Source organism: Nilaparvata lugens, chromosome 3 (genome assembly GCF_014356525.2).
Source record: "Nilaparvata lugens isolate BPH chromosome 3, ASM1435652v1, whole genome shotgun sequence".
In the NCBI taxonomy this organism is placed as follows: domain Eukaryota; kingdom Metazoa; phylum Arthropoda; class Insecta; order Hemiptera; family Delphacidae; genus Nilaparvata; species Nilaparvata lugens.
The window spans coordinates 54841053-54855758 of NC_052506.1; the positions used below are offsets into that span (position 1 = coordinate 54841053).

At 34.0% G+C, this 14706-nt stretch overlaps 2 protein-coding genes across 3 annotated transcripts; one reads left to right on the top strand and one right to left on the bottom strand.

Annotated features, from left to right (window-relative positions):
• Nucleotides 1-45: 45 nt before the first annotated feature.
• LOC111063021 (protein phosphatase 1L) lies at nucleotides 46-13176 on the top strand. Of its 2 annotated transcripts, XM_039424060.1 has the most exons (5): nucleotides 47-572; nucleotides 2784-2868; nucleotides 3190-3603; nucleotides 4407-4537; nucleotides 7657-13176. In XM_039424060.1, the coding sequence occupies exons 1-5, from the start codon at nucleotides 108-110 to the stop codon at nucleotides 8026-8028; spliced, it is 1467 nt and encodes a 488-aa protein (XP_039279994.1). In that variant the 5' UTR covers nucleotides 47-107; the 3' UTR covers nucleotides 8029-13176. The 2 variants fall into 2 exon arrangements, with proteins under 2 accessions (XP_039279995.1, XP_039279994.1); XM_039424061.1 differs by lacking the exon at nucleotides 2784-2868 and having other exon boundaries at nucleotides 46-572; nucleotides 3105-3603.
• LOC120350253 lies at nucleotides 13095-14465 on the bottom strand. Its single transcript, XM_039422836.1, has one exon. It carries the CDS (start codon nucleotides 14463-14465, stop codon nucleotides 13095-13097), a length of 1371 nt encoding a protein of 456 aa, XP_039278770.1.
• Between the last annotated feature and the right edge of the window lie 241 nt (nucleotides 14466-14706).

The window sequence follows — 14706 nt, forward strand, 5'->3', positions numbered from 1 at the left end:
TACTATCATCTAAAAGTGAAAAATGATTTTACAAGGAATATACAGAAGGCGGTGAGAGGATCATGGTCGTCGTCATTCATTCATGAAATCATAAATAGGGGTGTAAAATGGAAGATGAGTTAGAAGATAGAATATTTTATCAAACTTACATCTCCCACATGAAGATTTTATCTAAATTTGCTGTAGGGGTACCCCTCAATTCTGCCTATGTCGCTCATATTTGGCGCATTCTTAGGCTCTACGTATTAAAACCAGAAGTGCTTATATTTAGTGCATTTTTGATCGTGGTTATAGTATACCTTCAAGCAGTAGATTTATGGAGTCGCAGTTTACTAGGCAGATTGTATGTGGCTGTTGGAAAATCTTCTTCTACAAAAGTGCAAAAGTTTCAAATATTTGTGAATGATGGTGGTGATGTTGATAAGCTGAGTTGGGAGTTGAAAGAAAACAATGTTGCTGTTTATGCGGTACAAGGACGTCGACCCCGTATGGAAGATCGTTTTGTCGTAAATGAAAATATAAACAATACTGGAGTTTCTCTCTTTGCTGTTTTTGACGGCCATGGTGGTGAAGTAAGTAATGCTTGTTTTATTTGAGCTTAAGCTTTCATAGTAAAAAGCACTTCTTATCTTTGACTACAAGCTATAATTTATTATAAGCTTGTTTACTATATTTCAACTACTCAAGTACCACACTAGCCTCTTTTTATTGTCCGCTATAACAGCTGAGGTAGGCTATTTTGCTTTTTTGTGTGAGAGATTGATATATTTTCCTGCCCACTCCCAGTTTGGTAATTTCATTAGCATTGACTACAACTTCTGTGTACAGCTACGATTCCTAGGATTAGTGATTAAATTCGCATTTGATCCTTTTATTCTCAACTATTAAATCTCAAGTGAAGAGAATGTTATCAATATTGATGTAAGAAACTGATTTTGGTATCAGGCCTACATAATTAATATGCCAGCCAGCAGCCAGGTTTGTCGAATAGGCCTAGATAGTCACCCTTCAGTCTAGCATTGATTGAATAGTCGTGGATTTGAATCCCACAGGTATGCATTGAGGTTTGATTATCTTAACTATATTTCAATATTGAATATGAGGACATTAAGTCTGCCTAATAAAAACATTTCCTTTCCATTGAATGTCTTATAACCCTATTATAATCTAAGCATTGATTTTATCACTCACGCACAAGCTTACATGTGGGCATTATTCGAAATTGAAAGAAATGGCGTAGTTGACCACTTTGTGAAAGTGGTTGCTGATTGATGTAAGTCATGTTTCATACACTCGAGAAAGCTCTTGACAAACTGTAGGTATATTTAAGGCTGTTTGGTACATTTTTTTAATTAGATAATCCTTTTCAATAATTGCTAAGATCATTATAAGAGTGAGAAACTCCGTTTTCTTTTCTTAATTTAAATAAATAAAAAGTGCAGCCTTGACCAATGCATCATTACCAATGCATCATTACCAATTCATCATTACCAATTCATCTCATTTTCAAATATAGAGCCAGCCGGAATGGCGATTTCTTGTGGTGTGGAGTCGAGGTGATAGGTTGACGTGGTAGGTTGGCATCTCGCACACTCTCTTCATAGTGTCGACACTACATAGTTGTCTCTTCATAGTTGTCAAACCCGACAACTTGACACCTCCTGTACCCGCAGGTGATAGGTTGTCGTGACCATAGACGTCAACCTGGCATCTCGCACACTCTCTTCATAGTGTCGACACTACATAGTTGTCTCTTCATAGTTGTCAAACCCGACAACTTGACACCTCCTGTACCCGCAGGTGATAGGTTGTCGTGACCGTAGACGTCAACCTGGCATCTCGCACACTCTCTTCATAGTGTCGACACTACATAGTTGTCTCTTCATAGTTGTCAAACCCGACAACTTGACACCTCATGTATCCGCAGGTGATAGGTTGTCGTGACCGTAGATGTCAACCTGGCATCTAGCACACTCTTCATAGTGTCGACACTACATAGTTGTCTCTTCATAGTTGTCAAACCCGACAACTTGACACCTCCTGTACCCGCAGGTGATAGGTTGTCGTGACCGTAGACGTCAACCTGACATCTCGCACACTCTCTTCATAGTGTCGACACTACATAGTTGTCTCTTCATAGTTGTCAAACCCGACAACTTGACACCTCATGTATCCGCAGGTGATAGGTTGTTGTGACCGTAGACGTCAACCTGGCATCTCGCACACTCTCTTCATAGTGTTGACACTACATAGTTGTCTCTTCATAGTTGTCAAACCCGACAACTTGACACCTCCTGTACCCGCTGGTGATAGGTTGTCGTGAACGTAGACGTCAACCTGTCACCTTGCGTCAGAGTGTCCCCCCGACAAGTTGTCACCTACTTAGAAAGGAGATAGGTTGACGGGGATGGCTCACGTCAACCTGTCCCCTCGAAACCAGTTTTAAAAGGGGACAGGGTTTCAAGATGTCGGGGTTACACCTAGTCACGTTCCCGTGGTTAGTCAGAATATTTCCCAAATAATTTTTTTTTTCTATTTTTATCATATCTATTTAGTTGATATCATATCCAGTAGACTGAATAACCTAATAATAGTAGGTACTACTGATACCTATAATATATTTTATTGTTATGATTATGATTTATTGTTTGAGATAGTTGCTAATTTGAATATTCGATACTCATACGCAGCCGAACGCGGATCCACACAAACGAAAACTCACCTTAAGTAACTCCTAAGGCTTTGAAAATTTTTTAGGTATTTAAAATGACTTTAATTTTCAGTTTGCTGCCAACTATGCTAGAGACAACCTGATCAATAATCTGAATAACAAGATAATAGAGGTGAAGAGGTTGATAGCAAACGGAGGTCCAGAGAAAAGCCCACTGGGAGTAGACTATTACCTAATAATAGTAGGTACTACTGATACCTAATTATTATATTTTATTGTTATGATTATGATTTATTGTTTGAGATAGTTGCTAATTTGAATATACGATACTCATACGCAGCCGAACGCGGATCCACACAAACGAAAACTCACCTTAAGTAACTCCTAAGGCTTTGAAAATTTTTTAGGTATTTAAAATGACTTTAATTTTCAGTTTGCTGCCAACTATGCTAGAGACAACCTGATCAATAATCTGAATAACAAGATAATAGAGGTGAAGAGGTTGATAGCAAACGGAGGTCCAGAGAAAAGCCCACTGGGAATAAAAGCCTACCAACCGCAAGCATCGCCAAAGCCAGATGCTAAGAAAGTGCAGCAAGATATTGCCAGTGATATATTGAAACGACGTAAAAGCTTCAAGAAAACAGCTTCGCAAACGGCTGATGAGTATGAATCGGGAAACTCTTCTGTATCGGTGACAGATCCGTTTCTATTGGAGAAACTAGATGCGCTGACTCGCCCCATAACCAGAGAGGTGAGGCCTTCGCGCGGCTCGATCTCTGGTGCATCGGTCCCACCTCCCCAGCCACCTGACATATCTGTCTATCTCAATTCGGACTCTTCCATCAATTACAACCGGCTGTTGACTGATGAGGTCTTAGCGGCAGATCGACTTCTCGTCGAAGCAGCCAAGAAGTCCATGGATATTGCTGGTAAGTCATAAATTACGTTTGTCATTCTTGTCGGTGACATATCACTCTCTCGAATCTTGCATATTTGAATATTTTATCCAATTCTGGCAAGAAAGATCAGTCCAAATCCGTGAATTTCAAAATGCTTAGAATTAAATGTACATCATCCCGGTGGGCCTAACCTAGCATAAGTAAAATTCATATAAAATAGAGGTGTATGACTATAAAGTTTGTCTCATGAAAAGTGTAACAGCCGAAGACCATAGATTCTACATGAAATTTGCAACAAAAAGGTTCAGTAAAATTTTCTTATATAGACCTTAGTTTTCGATCTACCGTATGTAATATCTCGAAAACTAAGGTCCTTATAAGAACATTTTACTGTGCATTTTTATTGCAAATTTAATGTAGAATCTATGGTATTCGGCTGTTACACCTTTCATGGGACATTCTGCATTTTTATTGAATAAGAATTTATTAAAATTGCCGTTCTAGAGCAGCGACTCAACTTTTTTTTTCGAAGTGGAATTCATTAAGCCTCCTGCACACCGGTGCAATAGTAGGTAGTGTCCACTAGTAGCCGCCATTAGAGACAAAACGTCATCACACTGGGACATTAATAGCTTCCGAACCCCTTCTCACAAACAGAACCTAATTGGCCTACACTAGTGGCTAGGTCTATTGGACGCTACTATTATCACTTTGTGCAGGATGCTATTGATTAAGTTTTTATGTGAATATTGATGACTGATAAATATACATGAATTCTATTACTTTCACTCACCTTTTTTATTACTATTAAGTGTTTGTATTGCTTGTAACAGGTACAACCGCACTGATAGCTATTGTTGAAGGCAGCAAACTTGTGGTGGCAAATGTGGGCGATTCACGCGGGGTCATGTGCGATAGCAAAGGCAATGCTATTCCTCTCTCATTCGATCACAAGCCACAACAGGTAACAACTTGCTAATAATAATATACCTCGATTTAGGGATTCCATTTTTGTTCCACACAGTAAGTTAGTTTTTATTAGGAACATACAAGTTGTTCTGCTAGTTGTCATAGATTCATGAGTAACATTATGTGATATGCTGTTCATAAAAACTTTTATTTGTACATAATTATTATGTTTACGGTTCACACAAGATACATGTAATACACAAGTAATATGTTCCCCATGGTTTTAAAGCTTTATTTTTAATTACAGATTCATTGAAAACTTTATGAAAGATATGCATGAGTTTGAACATCAGTTTGGTGTATCCTATTAGTATTCTTTCAGTAGTCTACAATCTGTTGAGCATCATAACCTTCTGACCTATTGTTACAAAATCATTAATCACAGTGCTTTATTCCAAATTCTTTTCTGATCAATTCATTTTACTTGGAATAAGTTTCTTTTGCTGAAACCTTCTTATCCTGTATGCCATTTTCTCAAAGTTATAAAGCATTTGAAATTATTATTAAAGCATTTTATTATCAAGTTTTAATTCAGATTCTGTACACTCAGTTTCTCTCACTTGAATGAAAAATATATTTGGTTTGATTCAGGCTGCTTTGTTAGTGAATAATGGATTAAGGCTTTATAATACCATCAGCTTTCGTTTTTATTCATTTATTTAGTTTATGTCAACACAGATGCTTCAGTTACTCATATAACAATAGATTTGATTAAGACACTCACTTATTAATCAGTAATATTCAATCGCTTTTAAATTACAAAACGTTATCAGTTATAACATTAATGTATTGTCATCTATCAAACATTCATGTTATTATGAAAGTTGATGTAGAAATTAAATCGGGCCTAAATGATTCAATTTTCATTCCAATTTATTTCCAAAGATTATTTTGGGTGAAATAAATCTAAATGGATTTGCTTATTCATATCCCATTATGTAATATTTTATCAGTCCTGCCTAGTCTATAGCATAGTATGGAAATTTCTAGTTTCAAATTAATATTATCATCCCGATGTAAAACTGTATTGTCAGCATTCTTGTTCTATACAATTTCCAATATTTCTTAGTATGCAAAATATTTATCTTTTTTTAAGCTCGTGGCTAACACTGACAAAAAAAATAAATTTTTTTGACTTTCTGTATCTATCTTTTAGTGATAACTAGAGAAAAATCATTATTATAGGCTATAATAAAGCGGATTATATCTATTTCTCATCAGTATACTGTTCATATTATAATTCAATTTTCTAGCTTATAAAACTCAGTTGATTTCTCATGCGATTTCTCAATACACGTATGCATCTACCTCACACTTTAATGCATGTGTATTATACAGTGTATATTCTTATTAAATGAAACGCTTATTAGTTTCATATTCACTTTAATCTAAATATTGACGGTTTATCCTCTGTCTATCCAGGAATGAATTCAAGTCTATTAATATTCATTCCTATTTACAGACGTGGAGTAATATCCGCGAGTAGTATTTATTATTCCTGAATCATATTTTTTTTTAAATATTTATGAATGTATCGTGCAAGTTTCGTTTTAAATTCAATTTTATTCATTTTAAATTCATATAAAAGCTCACACACAACACTATGAAAAGCTTTATTGGCATAATTAATACAATCTAATTTCTAAAACAGAAATACTTGGAGGATAACAAAATCTATTGAAGGATAAATCAAGTACGATGTGAGCTGGATCTAATTACAAAATGGAACACTGACTGCCAAATTGATCAAATTAAACAAATTGCGTATGTAGAATGTTTCATAATTTTGTTATGGGTATTCTTTGACTATATTTGTATTCTTTGACTATATCGTTGATTACTATTTATTTTATCTTCGACCACTCTCAAGCAAAGTATAACAAAATGGAGGCATGACTAATTGAAATCTTGACGAACTGAAATCTTGAAGAACTGAGAATAGACCTATAACCATCCTCGGTAATTGAAGAATCCTTATGCGTTATTTGTGAATTTCCTATCTCTTACGTGTATAAGGCGATTCTCTCCTTTATTATATTATAGATGATGAAAAAAAAAAACAGGCTAAGCACTTATTATTTCAGGAATTCCCGAATTTCGATGTAAAATTACTCCGATAAAGAGAGATTCGTGGACCATGTAGATTTTTCGACATGTTTTAGATCCCCTTGTTTAAGTGGGCAGTGGATGATTATTGATCTATCTATCGATTAATATTGGTCTATTATCGTTGAACTAATATTAATTTCAATTCTTATTAAACTAGGTCTTAGGCTGACCACTAGCGGTCGAACATGCATGATAAACATGTCATGTCATGCATGTTTATCATGCACATACACATGTTCATCATCAACGAGAGGCTTCTAACATAGAATAAACAACCAATAATAATTAAAAGACCACTAGAAAATTACAAATTATAATGATAGAAGAATTATTTTACCTCAAATAAAGCAGCAAAGAAAAAATCAACAACAAAAATCGGAGAAACAAAAACCTAACCTCAAAAAATATTGCTCGAAGTGTTTCGCTGTGATGACGCAACAATGTATGACGACTGTGTATCATCACTACCTCCGTAAACAAAGCCATAGTGCATTCTGGTGACGTCAGCACAGGTAGGTCTCCTACACCAATAAAAACACTTGCTGATATAGATCAGCTGAAATCAAAAAAAAATTATTGGTATAGGAGCCCTACTTGTGCTGACGTCACCGGAATGCACTATGGCTTTGTTTACGGAGGTAGTGATGATACACAGTCGTCATACATTGTTGTGTCATCACAGCGAAACACTTCGAGCAAAATTTTTTGAGGTTAGGTTTTTTTCTCCGATTTTTGTTGTTAATTTTTTCTTCGCTGCTCTCTTTGAGGTAAAATAATTCTTCTATCATTATAATTTGTAATTTTCCAGTGGTCTATTTATTCTTATTGGTTGTTTATTCAATGTTAGAAGTCTCTCGCTTATGATGAACATGTGTATGTGCATGACAAACATGCATGACATGTGGTATCATCCATGTTCTACCGCTAGTGGCCAGCCGAACTAAACCATTTTACTATTACTATCCTTATTTAAATTATAATTAATGTGTGTATTGTTTTGTGCAGAAGCGTGAAAGCAAGCGGATAGAAGAGGCGGGCGGCGTGATCACGTTCAACGGGGTGTGGCGAGTGGCAGGCATCCTGGCGACATCACGAGCGCTGGGCGACTACCCGCTCAAAGACCGGCGCCTGGTGATCGCCGACCCGGACGTGCTCACGTTCGACCTGGCCGACCACCGGCCGCAGTTCCTGGTGCTGGCCTCGGACGGCCTGTGGGACGCCTTCTCTAACGAGGAGGCGGTCGCCTTCATCCGCGACCGGCTGTCCGAGCCTCATCACGGCGCCAAGAGCATCACCCTGCAGGCCTACTATCGCGGCTCGCTCGACAACATCACTGTCCTCGTCATCAATCTGCTGCATCACAACTGGGCGCAGTAAGAGTAACACAACTGAATGCATTACCACATTGATTGTTTCACATGCAAGTTCTATGGTTTGATTAACCTCCTTATATCATCAATATATCCCATCAACGGGTTTTATGAAAATTACCCATCATCAAAATTGACAAGCATCTCCTAAATTACAAGTTCAGATGAAAATTTATATGAGCTGTGATTTTTGCTCATGCGTTTTGTCTGAACAAAAATCTATTGATACTTGGACGTTTTTACTTATATTATCCTCATATAATTGTATACAACAAAGAATTTTTTTGATTTGTTTAATTATTAAACAAATTACTATTACCCTCTTTCTACTTTTTTATATTATTTTATTTAATGATTTAAAATATCCGATGAACGCTATATAAATAGAACTAGGGACTTCTGCTACTGCAATTATTATCCGTAGAACGAAATAGCAGAAAAAAATTAGAAGAATGAAACTGTCCAAAAATTGCAATTTTGGGCGCAAGTTTTGGACAGTCTCATTTTTCAAATTTCCTTCTGCTATTTATTTCTTCGGTCAATATTTGTAGTAGCAGAAGTCCTTAGTTCTATTTATATATATCTTTCATCGGATATTTGAAATTATTATTGTACAGTAATACAATATTGTCCTCATATTGTTGTAGTAATATGTGGCTTGGTGCAACAACTACCTATGTCAATTATCAACTTTCTCACAAATCAGCTTGAAAGTTCACCTTGTATTTTCCAACTACGGCATTTCGATAAGGAAATGTAAGTGCTAGAAGTGCAGAAGTCGACATTGGTAGTTCTGGCATGGAGTATAAATGACAATCTGAAAACATATGTCTTCATTTGTAGTTTTCACACTCTGAGAGTGAAATTACTAAATACAAAAACAACTTCTTATTGCTTTGAGATAGGACATTGGCACTTCTGAAACTGAAAATAATCGATATTAGTGATGTATTTGGTGTATTAAACTCCTTTTTGAAAAAATTGACATTGGTAGTTTTTGCACCAAGCCACAGATAATAAAAAAGTAAAAAGACTAGTAATTTCTATGATTAAATCGTATACAAGTCTAAATGTATCTTTACTCAATTGTATATCCCGCACTGAAGACCGACCTCCTCTACGTCAGTCGTTGTCTCTCCTCTCAGCTGATCCTATTCCTATCACATTGTACTTTCCTACCCGACAACAAACAGTTAACAGACATTGGTTCCTATGTTACCAATCGAGATATCCAACAAGTAAGGCAAAATTAGAGTCTTGCCCTCATTATTCGAAATAGCAACTGTCTAATCTCATCACCCAACTACTAAGAATTCAATATCTTATTTGCATAAATACTGTACCGTAATAGGAACACAATTACATTCAAACAGTTTTATTGATCTGACTTAGACTTCTACTGGATATTTATCAGTAGACCAAAGACTAATCCTCTTAATAATCATAAAGCTACTTATTCAGCTTTATCCTGTTATATTTGATGGCTTATACATGTTACCAATTTAAGTTTTAAGCCATATGCATATGATTTAGATTCATATGCTTGTTTAGATTGGAATTTTTCACTTTAATAACAATAATTTTTCTTTACCATAATCGACATCTAATAATTATTACTGTCAATATTGTAGAAATGTTAATACTGAAGCGTGAACTGAACAAGGCTAATACAGTACTTTCAAAGAAAGTTTATTATGATTTAAATAAATATTATCATGATTATTGTATTCCCAACTATCATAATCTGATATGTTTTAAATAAAATCCATAAATTTACCAAATACTATTCATCTATCCTTTAAAAGGCAAAACAATTATGAATAAATTGAAGTTTCTATGGTGCGATTGATATCATGGATTCAATCAAAAACTTTCAGAACACTAATACTTTGAATAACTTTGTATTAATACATTGTAATGTCATACTTATCTGGTGAATTTAATTTCTTATCAATGAATATACGATTTATTGATGAGACGACGTTTGTACAAAACATTCATAACAATTTTATTGATTATTGTAGCAGCTATGGTGGGAGACTTATTATATATTATATATACTCAATAAGAGAATACACACATTATATTCTATACATGCAACATAATGAAGTAAAATATTGTTTTTCACTTTAATTCAATCTTCTATACTTCTGTAAAAGGAGTTTTTATCAGATTCTCCAAGTATATATATTATTCTCAAGGTATTGTCCTTCCTGCTATTGGGAGAATTTTTTCAGTCAATTCCCTTTTTTATATAACTATAGTCTAATATAATTCATTAACATTCATTGTAAATGTTAAATAAATAGTTTAATGCTATTTGTCATCAATATGTAGAAATCAGTCCCAAGCCTATCAATGTCGAACAAAATCGTAACCAATATTATAATAATATTTAAGCTTATCCCGTTATTTATTTGAAAAAAAATATTTCTACTGGAATCTTTGTGAGAAATACTAAGTATCAATTGTTGCTTGCTAATGTTGTGAATTGTAATTTACGCACTTGATGTTGACTGTGATTATAGTTTTATGTTTGAAAAACATAATTTTCTATTATTGTACTATAAATAAGTACAGTAAACAGGATTAATTGGCTTTGTAAAATAGATGCAAAATATTCTACAGTATCATTGTATTGACAATGTAAAAACCACATCAATAGTAGGCCTATAATTGTATTATTATAAATATTCTGGTAATAATGTTTCTGTCATAATCGCGACAATATTTTTTAATATTCATTGAAATTTCTAGAAGGTGTATAAGATATTTTTTTCAATCTTTCTATATTCAATTAATTCAACACTATCTCATTATTAATTATATGTCTATGATTAAATTTTAGTGTACAGCTAAAGAAATGTGTACAAATGTATATTGTTAAAATCTTCAATATCACAATACTCAATGAACAAATGTAATTCTACTGTACGAGCTAAAAATCAATTTTCAATTGAGCTATGAAGGATCGTTATAAATTAACACAGATAAAATTTTTTTCTTGTTTCAAATACACCATATCACTTCCAATAAACATAGGATTATAATATGCATTCAATAAGATTTTTTAATTTGAAATGGTAATTGAAGTAGGAATCTTGTAATTATTTATACGTTTTTTGTCTCTGTAAAAATATATTGGGCTGTGCGATATAGGTACATGTATTGTATGTACATCACTATTTTTTAATATTTGAATTTTGAATAATTTCATGATAAATAATACTTATAAGAATTAATCTGTTTTGGATATAATTGGCTCGCTCCTGTCATTTTGACTATAATGAGAATAATAATGGCTATTGTAGATAAAATGTAAAATCGTTTCATTTTTTTTCAAAAAATCCTAAAAAAATATAAAGCTAATTATTATCAATTTTCAATCAAACTTGAGGAACGAGTTATTTTGTTAATAATTGTTGTACTTTGGTATACCGTTTCGCCTCTAAACCTATATCGTGGTTTTTCTCTCCCTATCATTTTTGACGATGTACTTATTGTATGAATCAGTCAATCAATAAAGTGGGAGAGAGGGCCGGCTGCGCCCCAACTTTGCTCACCAGTTGAAATAAAGGCAGTCTAAAATTATATATCAGTTTCATGACTGAAATTAATCTATCATTTATCCGTAATCAATCATTTTTTATTTTCATCAATCATGATCAAATCCATAAGACTTAGAGTTAAAGTTGAGTTAAAGGTTTCCTTATTATATTTACTACTAATTATTGTCCTTGAGTTTTTCGAATCAATCGTTTCAACTGACAACTGCTATGGAAAGTTCCGTTAATTTTTGTGAAAAATTGAAGTTTCGCAAATCATTGGCAATTGAAGCGATTGTTCGTGTAAGTGGGTAATGCTCCCATGGCCAAAAAATAACACTGGAATTTAATATAATAGGCCTACATAACCAGGAATTAGGCACTTCATCAGGTTTGCTATGAATTACAGATCAGTTTGAAGTACAGTATAATAATGAATTATCACCGAAATCGGGTAGATCATTGTTTTTCAGTTAGGATTGTTATCTCCTTTTCAAATTGGTGATATTTAATAAAAAAATGATTATCACAGTATTAGTAGTACTGTAAAAATATTCAGATATATGATCAATTCCCTTGCTGACCATTCTGTCTTTTAATAAGTTGCACTCTGATTTATTATTATTGTTGATATATCTATTTAATTAGGTAATGCTTCATTGAATCAAACCCGCTTTGTTTCTAGTTGTTCTAGTCTGTTAGTTTGCGTTATTTCCTAGCATTTAATCATATTGTTATGCGTGTTTTAAATTTACATTCTTTATTGTTATTGTTTGAAGCTAAAGCGTTGATGATTGTGAAAGTCTGCTTTTTAATCCAACTAAATTGGCTAATTGTGTATGTTTTTGAATATTATTATCATATTTACATTCTTTCTCTCTCTCTCTCGTTTTATTGAATTTTATGCTAAGAGTTTGATTGTTTTTCATCACTGGAAAATTCTACAATCAATATTTTTTATTTACTATTTGTTATTTTAATTTTTTTATATCCATGCCATGATCATTATAGTGTTCTCATATTCATTTACGATCAAGTTTATCGACAATATATCTTGGATACGAACAATTTATCATTATTATTTCATGTACATTAATATTTATTTCTCATTGTTTACGTCCATGTAAGTTAGTAACTCATCTAATCCATCCATGACTGGAGCAGCGATAGCTCATCAAATTTGCAGCCTCTGACTAACTTAATTGATTTTAGACTTAGTCACATTCACCCAAATTTATTTATTTCATTTTAAAATTTTATATTGATTTTTACTGACATAAAAAATTAATTTACTCTGCATCTGGATTAAATGTATATTTCCTTATAAACCTGTGCTGTTACTATTGTGATATTAATCATCAATTTATTCAAAATTAATAAAAACCCTATTTGAACAATTAAACAGTACCTATTTCATTAGATTCTCTAATAACTAATACCTACAATTACCGTAACTGTAATTATAATAAAACGCATATACTCGGTTGTAAATTGTAAACAAGTTTTGTAAAATATTTTTCTAAGATATTCAATTAACGATTTTGTAAGTTGCCAGTTTAATATTGTTATATTCTCTTGTTCTGTAATTATCATTTTTAACTTGTTCATTTGAATCCAGACTACCTGGCTCATCCACACCTTCTGATATGTCTAATGGGTCAACAGTTGCCTCTGGAGGCCTGGAGTCTGTGGATTCAGATAAAAAAGCATAGTCTGGTATGCGTTCCGCTTCCAAAGGGATTATCCCACATGTTCTGAAACCACTGACCCCATTATCTACATTAGCAGACTTCCCCCAAGCTATATTTAGAAGAGTTCCAAACTGCAGTCGCGTGATTTTCCGTGAAGGATTGTTGACTATGAAATTTGAACATGCAGCATAAAAGTTCATTTTCAGCGACTTGAAAAATGCGCGGTCCAACGGCTGAAGCCAGTGGCTAGTATGAGGTGGAATGCTCATCAGAAGTATATTATTTTCTTCCGCAAACTCCAGCATTTCAATGCAACTCGTGTGCGACGTGTGGCCGTCCAATAGCAGAAGAACTTTTCCTGCTGGTTTCCTAGGCGTAAAATGATTCTTCAGCCAATCAAAAAAAATCTCACTATTCACATAGCCAGACTTGGGAGACATCTTCACTTCTGCACCAGGTGGCAAACCATCACAAAACTCCTGCTTCAAATTTTTCCCTTTCATTATACAAAAAGGTGGCAAGAATGTGCCTTCTCCATTAACACACGCTAATAAAGAAATAGTCTCTCCTTTCTCTCCAGATGTGACAGATGTCACATTTTTCGAACCTTTCAAGGCAACAACTTTCCCAGGTTTGTTGTTGAGTTGTAAACCCGTTTCGTCCATATTAAAAATATTTCCTGGTTTGTCAATGAGACCGTTTGATTCAATAACATTTTTCAAGAGCTCAAAATATTCTTTTACAACTATTTTATTTAAGCCCTTTACTCTTGCTAGTGAGACTCCTTCGGATTGTCTGATGGAAAGTTCAGAGTTACGAGCAAGAAAAGAAGACAACCAGTCATAGCCTGCCTGCTTCTTCTCGTGACTGAAATTGTGCTTCAATTTCAGGTTCTCAGCAAGATAGTAAGCCATGGAGCGTACAGAGTCCCTTGTTGGAGTGAACCCTCGCGATTGGAGTTTTTTAATGTGTCCAACAATTTTTTTCTCATTTTCAATTCCCAACAAAGAACTTTTCCCCATGGAGCCCTTATCGAAATTCTGGGATTTGAGGCGCCGTTTTAAAGTAGTCTTTGGAACTCCAAAAGCTGTAGCTGCTGCATTCACTCCCATCTTCTTCTCTTCGACAGCTTTCACAGCATTCTTCAAACCATCTTCGGTCCATTCTCCTCGCCCAGAAGTTCCTTTCCTCTTGTAGAAAGTAGGCATTCCTATAAAAAATCGAAAAAAAGAAAACTTATTAGAATTTATTGTTAATAATGATAATTTCAGCAACATTCATTGCGGCTTTCATAACATTTGTAATATTTCTTAACATTCAATATAGGCTAAGTAGTAATATTTTTTCATTGTGTATTATTGTTTTATGAGCAATAATAGGGCTGTTAAAACCTAAAAATAAAATTTTTGCATGAAATATAATTCTATTTTACCAGTTAAACAAATTAAG

Bases quoted from the DNA above. Each gene is read 5' to 3' on its own strand.
- LOC111063021 (XM_039424061.1), top strand. From the start codon at position 108: ATGGAAGATGAGTTAGAAGATAGAATATTTTATCAAACTTACATCTCC. The intron at 573-3,104 runs GTAAGTAATGCT...TTTAATTTTCAG, and splicing joins TTGACGGCCATGGTGGTGAA to TTTGCTGCCAACTATGCTAG. The intron at 4,538-7,656 runs GTAACAACTTGC...TGTTTTGTGCAG, and splicing joins TCGATCACAAGCCACAACAG to AAGCGTGAAAGCAAGCGGAT.
- LOC120350253 (XM_039422836.1), bottom strand. From the start codon at position 14,465: ATGCCTACTTTCTACAAGAGGAAAGGAACTTCTGGGCGAGGAGAATGG.